General features: G+C 36.3%; 1 protein-coding gene across 3 annotated transcripts in view; it reads left to right on the forward strand.

The window, feature by feature from the left end:
• The window catches only part of htr4 (5-hydroxytryptamine receptor 4), a 116,773-nt gene that overhangs the window by 22,451 nt on the left and 74,593 nt on the right, over window positions 1-19,729 (forward strand). For all 3 annotated transcript variants that reach the window (XM_084133173.1, XM_084133171.1, XM_084133172.1), the window contains exons 2-3: window positions 2,640-2,721; window positions 17,867-17,980. In XM_084133173.1, coding sequence (XP_083989299.1) covers window positions 2,640-2,721; window positions 17,867-17,980 — 196 coding nt within the window. The remainder of the gene's footprint in view (window positions 1-2,639; window positions 2,722-17,866; window positions 17,981-19,729) is intronic.

Genomic DNA, 19,729 nt, shown 5'->3' on the forward strand with positions numbered 1-19,729 from the left:
TTATGACATTTGTCAGCGATTTGTATGCCTGGAAATGCAGGTTCTCTACGTATAGCAACCGCTAGCGGTTCAAGCGCAACTGCAAAAAGTAGAGGAGAGAGAGGGTCTCCCTGCCTCGTGCCTCTTTCCAGTTCAAATGGGAGGGAGATGATACCGTTCGTAAACACTGACGCTGAGGGGTGAGTGTATATGAGCCTAATCCAAGCTATGAACTTTTTGCCAAAGCCGAAACATTCCAGGGTGGAGAGCAAATATTGCCACTCCACCCTGTCAAACGCCTTTTCGGCATCCAGCGAGATAGCAGCCATGGGAGAGGTGTTATCCTGAGTGGCCCACATAATATCAATAAGTCTTCTGATGTTGTCAGCCGAGGAACGCGAACGTATAAAGCCGACCTGGTCAGGATGGATCAAGGAGGTTATTACCTTGTCCAGACGGTTAGCTAAAATTTTAGATAGTATTTTACTGTCACAGGAAGTCAAACTAATAGGTCTAAAATTGTTACAGTCTAAAGGGTCTTTTCCTTCCTTCAAGATAAGGGTGTTAATGGTCTCAGATAAAGTTTACCCTTCTCGAGAGCTTCATTATAGGTGTCTAGGAGTAATGGTGCAAGTTCCTCAGCATAAGCTTTATAAAATTCGGCCGTAAAGCCATCTAAGCCTGGTGCTTTACTTGAAGGAAGGTGTTTAATAACGTCACTTATCTCCTCAATAGTAACAGGTGATTCAAGACGTTCAGAGTATTCTGCCTCTGGGTCATAATTGAATTAAACTCATACTTTAGTCTGGTCAACCTGGTGAGATTTTCAGAGGACATCTTTTTTTTAAAGTTTGATTCCGCAGTTATGATCTGCTTTTCAAGCTCCTGGAGCTTAGCATTGTTTTCCTTCTTCCTGAATGACGCGTATTGAATTATGTGGCCTCTTTCAAAGCCTCCCATGCTACCCCTGCTGACGGAGCCGTTGGGAGATTGGTCTCAATATAGAGGTTAATTTGTGATCTAAGTGAAGCCTTAAAGGTCTCATCTAATAAAAGGCTAGAGTTTAATCTCCATCTAGTTGACCTAGCTGGCTTATTAAAAGACAGAATATGGAGCGCCAAACTCATTTTGTAGCTTTCAGATTTCATAAGTATCCGGTTTATTTAATTCACTCAGAATTTAAAAGGCTTTTGAAGTCACTTGCTTGCAAAATCAAATGGTGCTCTGAGTTAGAACAAACTGTGTCTGTGTTTTATGACTTTGGCAAATGTTTGGCATGTGTTGTGCTAAAACTAATGTCATTTGTCGAACTGTTTCAGGTGCTGTTTGCTTTAGTCATTTCTTCTTTTCTGTCTATGTTTATTAGATTATGTCAGAACTCATCCTGTTTATGTATGGTGCGGTCGATGTGTAGTCATTTAAACTTGACAGTGATGATTGCACTTCTCTTAAATGGGTGTCATTCTATCTGCCTGCTGCAGGTATATGTATCAGTAGAGCTCCTCATGTGGCTGTTTGTACGTTCAGGAGAATGTAAAACACATACTGGGCACCAACCGGGAGGATTGTGTCCTGTCTGGAGGTTTAACATCCATGTTGGTGGGCTCATGCTGGAATTCTCCTCTCCGGCAGAGCTGATGAGAATCCCACCAGTCCAGCCACGTTTACTGTAAACCTTTACCAGACCCTCTCTCTCTCTCTGTGTATGTGTGTGTGTGTGCGTGTGTGTGCTTAATGTGGGCCGCTTCCCAACTGCAGAGCTGCTGTTATTGTGCCAGCATGGATTTATACGTCTGTGCATGTGCCGAACCCAGACACTTATTGCTGTTACAAATCTCTTAGCTTCAGATGTGAAAGAAAACAGGAGACAATTCATTTGACATGGAGCGCTCTCCAGCAGAATGAATCAAACCTCTCATAAGTGCCCTTGGAACTTGAGCGAAGTCTTAAGAGCTTATAGTTCTGACACTCTTATAGTTCTGACACTCTTATGACATTCTTAACCTTGTTAATGTTCATGTTAGGTTAGGTGGAAAAAGAAAACTAGCTGTGTCTTGTCTATATTTCCATTATTATTTATACCACCCTCACCCTCATGTCATTCCAGACTTCTATGTCTTTTTTGTTTTGTGAAACACAGGAGCAGAGATATTCTTATTATGGGGAGATCTCAACCTCCACGGCTCTTTTGTACATTCTTTGTAAAATATTTTTTTACATCCTTATCTAATAGAACTGGATTTGTCATGGATAACTTTGTCTGGGTCTTATTTATTGAGAGATCGTTTCTTTTTTTTCTTTTTCTTGTTTTCATATAAACTGGCTGCTGAGCTCATTTGTCATTTTACCCTCCTCTGTGACACATGATGTTCAACAACAGTTGTAAATCTTTCCTGCCACGTTACAGCCGGTCTCTCACATTGTTCCCGGGGTTAATAGATATCACACATCATCCACTGAAATACTGTATTTTCCCTCCTTTTAAATTTAGGCTGATCCAATTTCATTGTGCAGCTATTTTTTGTTATCTGTACAGAGAAAAAAGCAACAGCAAATCATCACAACAGCCTACATAAAATAAAATGATGGGTTATGAGGTAAAATAAATGTTGTGTCCTGACCGCTCCATCACGTAACCCTTGTTTCTCCTCGTTTCACAGGGCCGCTCCGCGTCTACGGGTACATGAATCTGAGTTCCATCGGCCAGATGCCTGAGTTGGAAGAAGTAGATACCAATGAGAGGTTAGAGCACCACCACCTTTATCAGTTTTTTCCTTTAACTGTTTTAGCCAACCTTGATCCCCAAGATGGCTTATAAATAGACCTGGTTCATGCATAAATCAATGAAAGTGTTTTAACCCCGCCTGAGGCCTTTGCATGAATTCACTCGCTTGGCGCAACATTGACATACTACCATATGTTCACCTGCTTTTTTGAAATGTCATTGTTGTAAATGCACTGGTTCCCTCAGAAATGACAGGAATGCAATGTCTCTGGGACTTCTTGGGAAGCTACAGCATCAGGGGGGCTTGAAGGTCTCCAGAGGATGTGGGCCTGTTTGCTCAGCAGGACAGATGAAATATGGTCTTTCTATGTTGGTATTAGCTTTCTGCATTCCGGTATCTACTTAAAAACCATCAGTATCCTGTAACATCACAGCTTCTCAAGCTACTAACCAACACAGTAATGACACTTATAAATAGCATGTGTGTGTTCTTTTTTTATTTGCGTTGTTGTCAGATCCGCTGCTGTCAGTGAGATGTTACGGTGCTGTTATGTTGCTGTTTATGTTCAAAGTGCTGACTACAGGTGTTCTGATAAGCAAATTTCTCTGCAGATACCGATAGCCGATTATTCAGAATTATATCAATAGTTTGGTTTTCTTAAGGGGAATAAAACCTCTCCAAAAATAATGCTGTAAACTATACAGGGAACCCTCTTATTTGGTACACTACTATAATATTAGAGGTTAAAATTAAGAACAGTTATTATACTAGTATTTTTCCAGATAATTACACTCAAATAAAAAGTGAAATGTTTGTATGCAACTTGGTTGCACATAAGGTAGTTTTCATAAAAATGACACATTTATTCGAGCATACATATATAATTAACAGTAAATAAGCTCCTCTCTAGCTTTTTTTATAGCTAACTAACAAACTGTGAACAAACTTTCAAGTAGTTTTTTGGGTTATATTGCACTTTTGCACAATTTAGCCTATATTATAAAGCTCGTTTTGAGGAGAATTGGGTTGTAGCTCGTTGTCTAGGTTACTGTGATTATAAATAGGTGTCGTTTGTGTTTTAACAACGTTTAGCTCAAGAATATTGATCCGGGAAGTTCGAATAGCCTATGTGAATATATTGCCAACTTCACTGAACTCCTTGAGTTAAGCACTGACCGCATTTCTTTCTATTTGAGTCCAAGTTCAAACACTATGAAACGCTCCATTAACGTACAGAGCTCCGAAGCACTGCCAGCGGGACATTAAACAGGAAGTGTCTGTCTGAGCTCACAACAGGTTTTGCGTGGGAACGCAAAAGTTTTGCGAGGGAATGCAACGTTTCTCGGGTGAATGTAAAAGTTTTGCGAGGGAACACAAAATTCTCCAAAAAAAAATTCTCCCATCCTAAAAAAATTTCCACCACCACGTCCCTTTAGGGGCTCCGTACAACTCCACTATGTCAATTCAAATTTCTCTACTGAATGTGAAATATGAAAAAAGAAAGGGAGATTCATTCAGGTACAATGTCATTCTTACAATTCTAATGAAAGTATGGTAAAGCTAGACAGCTCCGGCAGCGATCCAAGCCTCTAAGAATTCTATAACAAAAGTGTCAGATCCCCCATTGAGGAAACACAACACTGCTGTCTGAGTGTGTGATTATTACTGCACCTGCAGTGTCACGCTTCATCAGGGATTTCATCTCCAAACATTTTCATTCCTACCGACTAACATCGCCGATACGACCATGTGCTCTGTATCACAACAAACCACATGGCAATATCTTCCTCCTTTTAGTTGTTTATCTGCATAATGTCCTTCTCTCTGGGGAAGGCCGAACTCCTTATCCCTTTGTCACTGTGTATGACATTTTGGATCACCGCTCTTCTTGAAGAATCTCTCCAGAGTGTCTTGGAAGCGACTGCAGTTTATGCTGAAGAAGACAGCGGAGGGTATTCCGGGTGTGTGGCGTGCTTATATGAGGAATTCTTTGATGTAGTGTTTTGAGACTATCATGGTGGGGTAACTTTAATCAGAGCAGGCATGAATTAAGAAAGAATGATGGTACCACTGCAGAATAAAATTTGAAGACCATCATTTTATAATTAGAGCCTGTCCTCTGCATCATCATAAGAGGTCAATCCCAGGAAGATTCAACTGAATCTATGTGAATGAATGTTGCAGTATGGTTGGGGCACTTTTATTTCCCAGTGGTTGATTTTTAGTGAAACAAACATATTTCTTTTTTCTTTTTTTAAAAATGGATTTTCTAAAGAGACCACACAGCCCAAAGTGCCCATAGAAGAGAGACATTTAAAGCGTACATGAAATGAGAACAAAGGACACAGACAGAAGGATGCTCTTCCTTTCCCTACTTGAACATTTTGATAGCATCTTCAGACATGCTATTTTAGAGATGTCACTGCCTTTTGATCTCCGCAACTCACCCTGCAACTTACTCGGCTGTTGTGAACTTTCCTATTGAACTGACCTGTGAACTGCTGCTATGAGCGGGGCAACAGATCTATACACGACCTGGCTCTCTCTTTATGAGATGCAGTTGAGAGAAGTCATACACAATTTATGTCGTTTGTTTGAAATAGCAGGTAAAACCTTATTTCATACGACACAATTTCATTTTGTTACATACGAATAGCCCTGCTTTTTATACGATCTCTGTAACTAAAGGTGCACTGCCTCTTGTGTGTTATGTACAGTTCCGTGTTAGCCAGGCAGAAAGACCAGAAACCTCTGTGTGAGCTGCTGGCCCTTTTCCAGCGGCTCAGAGCAGTGGGAGGCCTCAGGGGACAGGGAAACCCACCGCTGCTCAAACGGGAGCGCTGCTTTTTTGGATTATTCACTGGATCTGCTCGGCTGCAATAAATCTACCCGGGCGCATAGTCCACCTCACCCTGGAGATTTCCAGCTGTAATAATGATAACACGATCAGAAACAAACAGAAAACAGCGAGCCTTTGATGCTGTTTCTGGAGGAATGATTTAGTTTAGTTGATCAAAAGATAAGCTGTTTGAACACTTTATAGTCTTAAACAACATGTTGATTAATGGAGGCTTCTCTATTAAAATGATAGTTTGTGTTTTTGTGTGGTGTTTGGCACTGCAAAAATTACACCCACAATGCAAGGGTGTTTTGGGTGCTTTCCAGGGCTTTGCTCAGTGGTTCCTTGGATGTTTGTGGTAGTTGCTATATGGTTGTTTTCTAGCTTATTATAAAAGAGCTGGTTAAGAGATATATGATATTCGGATATATATGGTATCACTTTGGTTCCAGTCTATCCTTTAACCCTCCGGGGTCTGAGGTGTTTTTGGGGTCCTTGATATGTTCTGACATGCCCTGACATTTGTGCTTTTTTCAGTTGCTTATAAACATATTAATGGCAAAGGTGTAATTACACTCTATTAGCACAAACAGGGCTACCATAATATGTGAGCAACGTGCATGTACATGTTTGTATTTTTGAGAGAATAATGTTTATGCATGGTTATTGAAAAAAATTAAAAATAAAGTTTCTGAAATAAGGCCACAAAACACATACTAAATATGTGTCCACAAGACTTTGGACTAATGGATGTTGTCGCCTAGAGTTTTTTCTTCAAAATGATCTGAAAATCATCCTGCCTAATCATTCATCATCACATAAAACAATACATTGATTTAAAGTTTGCAAGACACTTTCTGTTTGGAAAGGCAATATGCGAGTGGGCGTCAACGATCCAACACCATCATGCATATTTAGTGGTTCACACCTGAGGAGAAAATGGGGCCCGCATACTTAATGAGCCATTCATTCAGGTGTGTCACTGAGCCACAAGAAAGAATGCAAGAGCAATATGTATATGTATATATATATATATATATATATATATATATATTCTACCAAATTGGTTCACAGTTGGAAGCATCTCATTTTTTTTTTTTTTTTTTTTTTTTACAAATTGTGCTTGTGCTTAATATCCAAGGAAAACATGTCTAGTAATTGTGCAGTTAATTCTCATACTGTATTTTCAGTTTTGGAATATGTATCCTCTCCCCAAATTTGTCACTAATAAAACACAATAAAAATTATTTAAAGAAAAGGCTTATAGTTACCTTTTAATAGTTTGTTTACATCTACCTTGTAAATATATTTTTTTATTAAAAAAGGTTACAATTACAACAACAATTCAAGTGTAATCTTTCTTTGTAAAAACTAAAGTATACATTTTATCATACATATTTCAAAGTTAAGGATTCATTACTTTGGATATAGCCTAGGCTACATTGGAACAAACACATAATAACATATTATTTGATTACTTTATTTTTGACAAAACATACTATATTTAACATATGAGCAAAAATTGGCAAACAAAAGGTTATTTGAGGTGGCAGATATTTTACAGTAAAAATGTATAATCTATCCAAAACTAGTCAACGAAATGTTGTCTTTCATATGTCTGTAACATAGGTCTTTCGTTTATATAAGAAATATAAATGTTAATTTGCAGTTTAATACGTTGCTTATACAAATACATTTTATTTCAACATATTTCAGTCGATTTTTACTCATCTCAGTATAGCAAAATAGTTTGCTAAAAGCGGATCATTCATTCACACACAGAAACGCGATTCAAATTTAAACCGTCTTTTTGCGAGTTGTGGTAAACAGCGCGCATCTCTGCCGTTCATTCATTCACACACAGAAACGCGATTCACTTGAGAACGGAAAAACTTACTACAGTATTTCTCATCTCAGGATCCGTTGCTCCTCGAAATACCCGCACTTCTGAGGTAAATTTTCCATTATTATTATTACGATAGTATTATTCCTCACAGCGCCGCGAGACGGTGTAAACAAGTACAATGATCTGAATAAACTTGGTGTGTTTTCACGAGCTGATATGGGGGCTTCACAGTTTGCATGGATCGCCTCTGAGGCGATCCATGCAAACTGTGAAAATCATTTGCGTTTGAATAGCGCGCGCTCTCCGTGGGCGGGGTCACATTAAAACATAATGAGGTGAGATGAGAACGACTGACATCTCTCTCTTTTCATACAGATTACATAAACTGAGAATATTTGTTTTTTATAAAAATTACTTCGTTTAAAAGAAGAAAATTCATGCTTCATGCCTGTGTGTCTGTATGCCTGTTTGACGGAGTATTCGCTGAGTTATTGTTCATTTTCGGAAGCGTTTCAGAATTGACTTCACTGACAGAGAGAAAGCAGAACTCGCATCATGTTTATTTTTCTTTATTTGGCAAAAAGCACAACACTTTGTTTTTATTGTGAGTATACACAAAAATAATACACACTTAACAGGATCGATTGATGAATGAAACTGGTTTGTAAGATCAAAGTCAACAGAGTATTTGGAGTCTTGTTTGAACTGATAAGAAAAAAAGCGAACAAATCACACCGGCGTAATTGTCGACCCCAGGGGGTTAATGTACTTTAAATATATAGGTGTTTGTTCAAATTACTATTGTGAACCCATTTAATATCAAATTGTTGTTACCAGCATCATGCATTTTTTTCTCCTTCGGATCGACCAATGAAACAAACTACATGTCTTTTCATACAAGTGAAAGTATGTGGTTTATTCTTGGTCACAGTCTTATCTGGCGGGAAACGTTTGAGTCCAGAATGGCCCTGTAAGACAAAATTGCCCAGTAGAATATTACAAAAAAAAGAAAGAAATTTCCTCTCTATCTCTATCTCTATCTGTATATATATATATATATATATATATATATATTTTTTTTTTTTTTTTCTATCATTAACAAAACTTTGTAAAAATACTTTGAAATCATTTTTAGAATGTAATGAGACATAATAAGTTACTTATTCAAAAATGGTGCTCTCTTTTTTTCCCACGGGTCTCAATTGTGACCCACTTACATTGTAAACATTGTTCATCAAGCAAGATTTATTAAACTCCAGATATATTATTAATAAATTAATTATAGACTGTTTAATCATTATACTTTTACAGTGGGCTTTAAATATGTTTCATGACAGGTTGGGCATACTACTTTTTTTTACTCAAATTTGTGGTACACAAATCTATAGGCTACTGCACACATTAGTCTATTTACTTTATTAAGTCTAACACATGTCAAAAGTAGCAGTTGTAAATGTTTAATGACAGGTTTGGTATGCATCTGGTAACACTTTAGAATAATGGTCCATCATTAATAGCAGGAAGTAATGCAGGATAAATGAGTAGTAACACGTCAGCTACTACTATTAACTGGAAAGTAACTGGAAACAAGATTAACTAATCAGTAAGTAATATCAAATATAGGACAAATATAGTTCCTTATTAGGTAATCAAAAATTGCTGAATGAGATTGGCCTAATTAAGAACTAATAACTACAGTAACTATGAATTATAAAGAGTTAATTAATTAACTGCTAATCACAACATTAACGTGTATGAGATGTGAGCAGTTGTCTTTTTTTTACTCTCAATGTGGTCATAAAATGTATCACTAATTAATGAAGTATTACCTAGTCACTCTTCAAGAACTACTAGTGATCTCTCAACCATTATTTTAAATAAAAAATAAAAAAATAAAAAAAATCACTTTAAAATAATGGTCCACTAAATATTGGTCACAAATGTAACTTGTGGGATTAAATTGATTAAGTAAGAGCAATAGTAATATTGATGCTTGCCTACAAATACACCACTGATTATTATTCTGGGTAAACAGTGTGAAATGCTACATTTAAATTATACAGATTCCATAATGAATCTGGCCTTAGAATTTAGAAGATGTGATTTAACTCAAGCATTTCAGCATTGTCAAATACATTTCAGAAACATAAAGTGGAACAGAAAACACAGATTTACTATCATGATGTTATATGTAACACTGATAACATTGAGGGTATGGAACGCCGTTTTACTCAGCATGACAAGAAAAATGGCCTAACATGTCTATTGCAGTACATAAATCTATAGGCTCCTACACACATATGCCCATTTACTTTCTCAGATGAGTCTGACATGTGCCAAAATGGGGAGAAAATCTGAGCTTTGACATGTTTTCAAACACTCCTTATCAAGGGTAAAGGTTTCTGACAGCCCCCACAATACATTCAGCGTTGATGACATGACATCTAAAAATGCTTGTAAATTACCCAGAAGTGTGAAGCTTACAAGCCCTAAATGATCCACATTTGAGTCCATGCCAGCCATCCTTTGGAGATCCACACTCTTTCACATTCATCCCAAAAGACTCTTTTGTCCTCAAGGATGGAAGAGTCACATGTGCCCTTAGAAAAGGCATGCTTGACATGTAGCCCAGCCCATTCCCAGGTGCAAGTTATTAACAGATTTCCCATTTAATTACTGTCAATATGCAGAACAGGATGGGAAAAAAAAAAAGATGATTTATAATAGTCAGGCAACGCATTTCCCAATTGGCGCCTATTGGATGAGAGTTCAATTCCATTGAGATGCCGTATTCATTCAGGGATGCGAAGTGTTCATCTGCAAAGGGAACTGGGGAAATGATATCACATCTTGGATGTTTGGAAAGTAAGCCTTGTGTTTGCACTTCTAAAATTGTGCTCTTTGTCTCGTGTGAATTTTCTCATTCTCTTGAAATACTTCACCTGAGGCATTCAGCAAATAGCAGTAGTGCTCCAGTGAAACAAGGTTGATGCATATCATGTGATAAACAGCCTTGAATGGCCTGAATTTATACCCTTTAAAACACTTTTATTATGCTATAACATTATACAGAATCTATACTGATTTACTGTACGTAAAGGGTATTTCAATCTGCCCTCCCTCCCAGTGCTGAAGGTCGTGTACGTTGTGTGTGGCCTTGTATACGAATCTATAGCCGAATGAGGTCTAATATTCACTGACCTATGGACAAAATCTAGATCCATTCACATTGTCACTGCTGATTTATCTCATGATTCTGCAGGGTGTCTGCTTAACTTACTGGTCTTGGAGAGCAAAGGCACATTTGTCAAAAAAAGATATAAAAAAAAGAATGAGCAAAGGCTAGGGTTAGCTGATTTATTGGGGCAGCATGTCAGAATAAATTGCAAGATGTTTTCCAAAGTTTACTTTGGGCAAAGTTTGCATGGTGAAGGAAAATGTCCCTGGCTTTCTGAGTTGGGAACATGATAATGAAAGAAATCATGGTGGAAGAATGTGAATTGGAATCATAGACTGTAAAAAAGATGGACAATGAACCTTCACTCTCTTCCACTGTAGAAAAGTGAAGCCGCCAATGTCCCAATATGGTGCTGACATCTTTGCGCTGATTCAGGACCCGAGTCTGCGCAGTAGTGAACGTGAAGTGGCCTCACCCACACTCCCGCAGAATCTCCAATCTCCTCCTGAAAATCCAGAACAGTCTGGATCAGTGACTCAGAGAAGCTGTCAATCAAAGCTGTCAATCATGATGTCACAATAAAAACAAAAAAACAACACTTGAACTTACATCAAACGTGATAAAAACTACCTAAAATGGCAGAAACCATCTTTGGAAAAAAAATTATTGGAAGTGTAATTTGATTGTTTTTGTTTGTCTCACGTCCCATTAGATTGCATGGAGAGGGTGGGGTTTATGAGCTATACTGGATCAATTTTGGTGTCACTTTTTAGGACTTGTGTGGCACACTTGATAAGAATGGGCCATAATTTAGTTGTCATTGTTAACTATTTATTCCTGGTGAAAAAACTATACCTTATCCATGATTCTGCAAAATAAATCTCAAACTGACCAATCAGAAAAATCTTTAGCACCCACCCACTCCCATAAAGCATTGCAAATGATGCAATCGAGTCGGTCTCCCTAAGCTCTCAAAATACTTATATTTTTATGTATAATTTAAAATATATTGTTTCTATGGCTTACAGTATATACTGTGTGTGTGTGTGTGTGTGTGTGTGTGTATATATATATATATATATATATATACAGTATATATATATATATGTGTGTGTGTGTGTATATATATATATATATATATATATATATATGTGTGTGTGTGTATATATACACATAAATATCATTAAATAGTTGTACATTTCTCTATTGTTTTTAAATGTATTGTCATTGCTAAATGCAATTGTAGTTTTTTTTATCATTAAAGCCATTAAGTACACAGTCTTTAATAAGTTTAACATAATGTTGTGATTCACCTTGTAGCTGGTTGGTTTGGTTCATGGCTTCTAACTTTTCACCAAATACTTTTTTTTTTAAATCCCTATGGGAAAGATGTATGGGAAAAATACTTCTGAAACCAAAGCTGTTGAAAAAGTTGACAGGCACTGTTGCACTACTATACATTCAAACGAAGCAGTTTATGATTTTAAAGCCATATGATCAAAACCCATGTATGTACTAATGTTGTTCCTTATCCACACTATTAACAAGTTTGTTTAGTTAATAAAAAACGCACAGATTCTGATCACATTAAGGTTTATTAGGAGAATTTGCTTCACCACTGCACATTTAGAATTGCAAATGCCTGCTTTTGTGAGGGTCAATTGTTCATTGATCTTGGTAAATTCACACTGTGCACTTTGTGCCTTTAATCAGCATATTTGTCCTTCACGAGTGATGCTGTGAAATCAGAACATGTTGTTGCCCATTTTGCACAGAGAATTAATGAAAATGAAGGGCCTAAGTTCAGGTTTAGATTGTCAGCGGTTCCACTCTTGGACGGTTTCCCAGCAATTGAGAACAAATTTCCTTCTAACCTTCATATCACTATCAATTGAAAAACAACAGGTAGGGCTGAATACGTGACGTGGCAGACAACATGACAGATCAAACCGGCTACGCTGCAGTGCTGGGCTTTCAGAGTACTGTGTTTTTTCACCAGCTGTCTTTGTTCCATTTTTGGTGGATCATTTTTTCTTTCTTTCTTTTTTTTTACACAGGGCTGCATAACTTCACTTTTCTGGCATTAAATGTCTCTGTATATAATAAATAAAACAGAGATTGCAGCAAAAAAAGCGTACTTCCCCCTTTTTGACTGGCTCAATATTTTAGACGTTTTCTCTTAGCAGAGAAAGTAATAAATTGTTAAAATAGTAGTGTTTATGAATAGTACAATTATATAATAAATAGTTTATTATATTATAAGTAGATTGAGGAGGACTTCAGTTTAACTTGATCTGTTGCCATTGTTCTCAGGGAAAGGCATGTTTTCAGTTAGAGTTCAGTCTGGAGTCTGGGATTTTTGACACGGCTCTCACACCGAAAAGAAAACATGTAGGACTTAAGTACCATTTGGCCTAATTATACATGACATCATATTACAGATAGACTACTCAAAGTCAAAGTCCCTCTACTGAGTCACAGCAGATGTGAGTCTGTCTTCTGCTTTTGGAAAATCAAGAGTCCATGTCACAAAAAAATAAATAAGACATGTAGTATATAAGTTTTTATATTTATTTCTATTTGGATTTAGTTTATGTTTTATTTCCGTTTTAGCTCTAGAAATGTTTAGTACTTATTTCAGTTTGTTGCCAAGACATTTATAATTTTCATTTAAGTTTAGTGGATTTTTTTTATTATCTAAAATTTATATTTAATTTTTATTTCAGCTTTATATAAATTACAGATAATTATTTGTAATAGTTTTAGTTTTAGATTAAGTTAACAATAACACTGATGTCTACTTCATTTAATGTAGAGTTTTTATATTAAGGCCCTTTTCAGACTCATATAATATGCGCTTGTGACACAAAAGCTCCTAATTAGTTTAAATGAGAAATTATAAAGCATTCCAACATGCTGTCTAGAAATGTGGTGTTTTGCAGCGGAAGCTAACCAAAGGGACAGCGTGTACCAAATGACCTAGGGTCGAATCACTGAGTGCTTTGATTGAGCCGCTATGTTCTGATTGCACCCTCAGTTCAATTACATTCTAGAGGTCAAAGGTTTCACCAGTCATTACACACAGTGAACACAGCCGAGTGACATTCTTTTTCATTCTTTGCTTAGGGGTAAAAAGACGTTTGGAGTACGTGAGTATACTGAGTATACTGTTAGCAAACATCCCGACACCGACCACGCTGCTGAGTTTAGATGAATATGTAAATTATGCCACATGCTTTCCTCTACATATCAAAATAAATACCCAGCAAAAAGCAGCAGTAAGAAAGCAACTGATTTTAGCAATGTAAAATCGCTCTTGTAAAATCACGTCATGTTTGTTTGAATATCACTTAAATATACAATGAAAAAACAGTGTCAGTGTCCGACCTCAAATGACTGAACAGAAGAAATTATCCGGGAAAGATGTTCATGTCAAAGAAGGTGGGGCCTCAGGGCACACCTACCTATTACATCATGACACCAATGGAAGTCTGAATGTGTTTACCAGCCAGAGCAAACTTTTCCCGAATTTTTCTGTTTTGAACTCCCAAAACGAACACCAAACGAACTTCGTTTTGGCCTGATTTTGTACGAAATGGCGTCACGCTAGTTCGTTCTTCGATTTCGCTTGAAGTATAACGGGGCCTTAACTGTAATAGATCTAACCTTATATTTTATATTTGATGTAGGCCTATTTTCGTTGAAATTACAGTTTCTTTTTTTTTTCTAATCAGTTATGTACAATAGGATTTTGTTACATCTAATGCTGTTAAATTAATGTCATGTGTGTTACCATGATGGTGTTTAGCATTTTTGTGAATGACACTGTGCATTTTATATTTAGCCTAGTATTTACCTAATCAGCTTGTGGAATAGCTGCATGTGATGGGCTTTGATTCATGTGACTTTCTCACGACATTGTCAGTGTATTACAAAGGTTCAAAACAGATATTAGTATAGGTTGGTATATTAACATTTTATTAGTCAATTAAATATGTTTTTTTTTTTACTGTAAATTTAAGTTAAATCTAAAATAAAACCTAAAATATTACTAACTGTAGAGTATACTTACTATATGTTACTACTATAGAGTACTACATAGAGTATTTCTATGCAAAATTCCTGGCAACAACAGCTGCTGTAAATTTCACATATTTCTTTTTTTTTACAGTGCAATATGTAGATTTTGGGCAGTCGGAGTTGACATTTTTCACAGAAAATTGCGTAGTGTATGATGGACACAGACAGTTTGATATTTTGAGCCGATTTTAAAACACATTGTTTTCGTTTGTCATGCGTCTCCTAACAATGAGGCATATTTTTTTTTGCCGTGTGAGTTTGTGTTCGGAACAACAATAGTGAATGATCCTCAGTCATTTAGTGTATGATGCCCAATTTGTCTCTGTAACAATTTATAAAGTTGGCAAGTGTATGACGCCTAGTGTTTTAAAACCTGCTCATACTTTTAAAATTGTATAGTGTAGTCCAGCTTTAAGGAGAACTGACTGTTACAACACACCCTTGGTTTGATATTTTATATAAAATGGAGAAACAAAGACCGGACAAAGACTGAAAGCAAGGGTACAAACAGAACCAAGATTATTAATCAGACACAGCTGGGACAAATTAACTCATAATGACAGTAACCATAGAAGCAAAGGAGTGGTGGGAAACAGAACAAATGAACACAGGAACTGATCAAAAATACAAACAGAAAATCCACACACAACCTGAAACTTGACATTAGTTGACTTTTTACTTTATTAACAGATCTCCAATTCCAACGAAGGATATTTGGTGAAAAAAGAAAAAAGAAAAAAAATACGTTCAAGAAGTCGTCTGCATAAGAGGATGTCTTGATGTGATGAAAACTTGCAAAAGTGGCACTAGCCGCGTTTCCATTACCCTTCACATTACGCAAATTGAAATTAGCCTACAAATTGAAATTAGCCTACAAATTGAAATTAGCCTGCGAATTGAAAATACGCCAATTTCACAAAAACTCCCATTCATGAGGTGGTTTTTCAGGCAATTTGAAAAAGAAATATTTCGCAAAACTGCAATGGAATGCAATGGCATTTGCAGGTCACCTGACATAGATGACGCCTTGGACAGAATACGAGACAGAGTTCTTTATTAAATTCATAAAGGACAAAAGAATTACAGGAATACTGGGTTCTAAACCTCAAGAAAGAAATGCCACAATCAAGACCTCGAAGCAGATATGAGGGAGAAACACCCAGAAACACCAGCCGCTCCAAGTGTAAGGGTCGTTCCTTACCATTAATGCTTGGATAACACACATACGTCTCCTTCAATTAATAATAATGGTCAGTGCAGTGGCTGGCATATACGTAAACCTACCAACATCCATCGCCATGATTTTTGGAATGATTTATCGCGAGAGGAAAAAATTATGTTTTAGTCGCATAACATCGGTTAATGGAAACGGCGTCATTTCGCAATAGTTTTTTGTCAACATTTAGAAAAAAAATCGCAAAAGTTTTGGCAAATCTGTAATGGAAACGGGCCTATTGTTAAAAAACTTTCTATGGACTGTAGACTTATGTTCAATGGTATGAATATAAAATTAAGTTTTATTCTAGAGGAGCGTGTTCATTTAATCCCAACCAGTCAAATTTCAAGGACATATAAGCAACTGCTTACCTCACTCGAGAGATCAGTTTTCTTCCATCTACCTCCTTATTCAGATCTCCTGCTTCACTTCTTAGCACCTATAATATTCAATTCTCTGTCTATTTGTATTTCTTTCTTTACTCCAGTAGTCTCTAGCCCTGCCATAATGGATGAATGCCAATTCAATATACAGTATCTCACTCTAGGATTATAGAAACTCTTGAAATTACCAATATATTGTCACAGAAAGTAGCAGATCCAAGTAATCTAAGTGAAGGGTCTAATTCGAGGTTATTAAATTCACACTGCGCATTTCATGCTGTCTTGTCTTTTCTGATTTATTCTAATTTGTATCTTTAAACAACAAATTCACGTTAGACATGACATGACATTTACTGCAAGATCAACACAGATTTCTACTATGTCTTTAGACAGGTAGAGCTTTATAGCTCATGAACAAAAGAAGTGTCTAACGTTCTACGGTTGAGCTGACTCTCTATCAGTTATCTCAAATTCCCTGCCGTTCATTTAATGTGCGGTAGGGGGTTATCTCTTCTTAAAGCCTGCAGTCAAAATAACAGGCTTTAGCCTACAATTACATAGTCAGTGTCAATCTTGAGGGAAAACAATGCGTCGGATAAGAGCTACTTTTGAGTTTAGAGGTTATACAAGAGGCATTATGGTAATTTTTCTATCTAACTCTAAAATACACAAGAAAATGATTTTCACAATGCGGTTTACCATCTAAATCTTTGTAGCATTATTGTTTTTCATGTTAGAATATCTGCTCAGAACTAATGTGAAAATATTATACATGATACATGATACAATATGACTAATTTGTTGAATTGTGAGATTAATATTTTATCCAAAAATATGCACTATTATTCAGTCAGTTTAATGTCATTTCAGTTGAAATTACATTTTTACAGTGTTGGGCATGGTAAGATTTTTTAAATATTTTTGAAAGTCTCTCACCAAGACTGCATTTATTTGATTTCAGTAAAAACAGTAATATTGTGAAATATTATATCCATTTAAAATAACCATTTTTTATGTTAATATTTTTTGAAATGTAATTTATTCCTGTGATGGCAAAGCACAATTTTCAGCATCATTACTCCAGTCTTCAGTCGCATGATCCTTCACAAAGGATTTTTAATTGGGATGCAGATTTACTGCACTAATAATGTAAATAAAAACTGGAAACGAATGCACATACAGAAATATAAATGTTTCAATCATTATAACACCATTGATTAGAAACAAACAATGCTACACATTGGTAAGATTCACGTCATCAGTAACATAAAGAAATGATCTTTTTCACAAGGAGGATTTGTCTTTTTCGACCACACTGTGTGGGCAATGTGCTTTCTATTCCTGGGCAGTGCTCTTACGCAGCTGTTTCCATGGGAATTGATGTGGCAAAATCTTTCTTAAATGTCAACATTTAACAATTAGCAAATCAAACTTACTTTAAATGCATTTTAAAGACAGCATTTCTTCACTGAAAATGATGCACCAGTAGTGTCTTCTGGAACTGAAATGTTTGTGCTATTGTTAGTCACCTTCAAGAGTATGACGCTTATCAGTATTTTCTTCGTTCCATGCAATCAACTGATTTTGAATAAGTTTGTGTCTTCTCTCTGTTACCACAGCAACAGCTTGGTGAAGACGGTTGCTCTCATCAGCTTCCTTTCACTGGTCATGCTCATGAGCGTCCTGGGCAACCTGCTGGTTATGGTGGCCGTCTGCAAGGACCGGCAGCTCAGGTCAGAAACCGCCCATCTCCGCACACTGCTCTCCACTTTTCTGACAGCCCAGGGGAAAACATCCCTTTTTAGCATTTCATTTGTGCAGCTCAAGTGAACTGACATGACTCATGTTCGAGGTAATTCTTACTGGATGGTTCTTTTTAGGTTTTGCAGGGTTTAAATCTGAATGGCAGACATTGTTATGTAGTTTCTTCTCACTCTGCAATTTTTAAAATAACAGAATTCATGTGTTTCTATTAAAGGATATAGCAGACCTTCAGAAATATTCAGATCAAATTCAGACAGTTCATCTTTATTCATTATAACTTTACAGGATGACAAATAAAGAGCTAAAATTACTCATTGCTTGGTTCGCCTACATGAATGAGGAAATTTTTTTGTCAAACAGATGGAATGATTTTTAATTGGGATGTTTTTAAACCAGTGAATACCATAAACATCACAGAATAATTATTAATGTATAATTACTAGTGTTTGTGGTGTTGTTTTCCAACAGAAAGTGATTTCACTTCCTGGAGGAGGATGTGCTTTGTTAATTTGGATTTAAAAAAAGACTAATAGAATGGAAAGTGAAATCATAGACCCTGCAGGGGGAAAACATACATTTACCAATTAAAACAGTATTCCCAAGAAAACATGTTCTGTTGAGAAAACACACATTTTGATTAGAAAAAAAAAAAGTGAAGAAAGAACTGGGCATTTTTTGAATATGTATCCAGTAAACTGTGATAAAAAAGCAATATGATACAATATGATTTATATGATGAATTTCAAGATTAATATTTTATCCAAAATATTAAGACACAGTATCAAAAGTTAGTGATCTGTGTTTTTTTTTAATTATTATTTAGTTTTTTTATTTAGTCTCTTATGCTCATCCAGTAAAAACAGTAATTAAAACAACATTGTAGGTTTCTTTAGTCTCTCAAGCCTATAGGCACCATGCTTTCGTCATGAAATCTCTGAAGTCATGTCAATTATCTACATTCATCAAGGTTACCAGGAAACTCTTTGAAGTGTCAAAGATGGAGTCATGCACTAAATGTTATGTCATGATGATAGTGATAAATGTCCTTAAAATAGGCCGTCCGAACACTCCTCCTCATGTAATCTCGTCTTTCACACATAATACACAGGTTAATGGTTAACATTGAAGAAGCTCATCAACAGTGGGCGTTTTTTCTTTTTTCTTTTTTTAGTTAAGCAGTTCACCAGCTCATAAACACTTCTCTCTTTGGGTTTCATTTCAGCGGGTATTTAATTAGGAGCTTGTTAATTACTCCTTTGGAGTCCTGCTGGGTTCTTGGAAAACTATGCTGCTATTGTTTTTATATCAATGAAAGCCACTGGCTGAATGGAGCTCCGAGTCCTTTTTTTAACAGAAATAGTCCAAGTCTGACAGGAAATAAACGTGGTTGTTTGCTTAAGCTCCAGATCTCCACCCACACTGTATCATATCTTACTGTATAATTACCATAATTTCAGACCGTCTAGAAAGTGTTAATGCCATCAAGAATGTGAAATTCTAATGAAGCCGCTGATACGGACCTTCTGAGACAGCCAATTTCCTTCTGAATCTGTAAAACGATTCTTAGGTTCTTAATTCACCCAAAAATGTCTGTCCAAAGATTCTGTCATTATTTACTCGCTCTCATGTTTTGTGGCACATAAGGTCATCCTTAAAAATATTCTTGTTTGCCGTAACCCGACCGACCCTGTCAATTTAGTACCGACCCAATTATTTAT

This window comes from Abramis brama (assembly GCF_963993115.1).
Source record: "Abramis brama genome assembly, chromosome: 13".
Lineage (NCBI taxonomy): Eukaryota > Metazoa > Chordata > Actinopteri > Cypriniformes > Leuciscidae > Abramis > Abramis brama.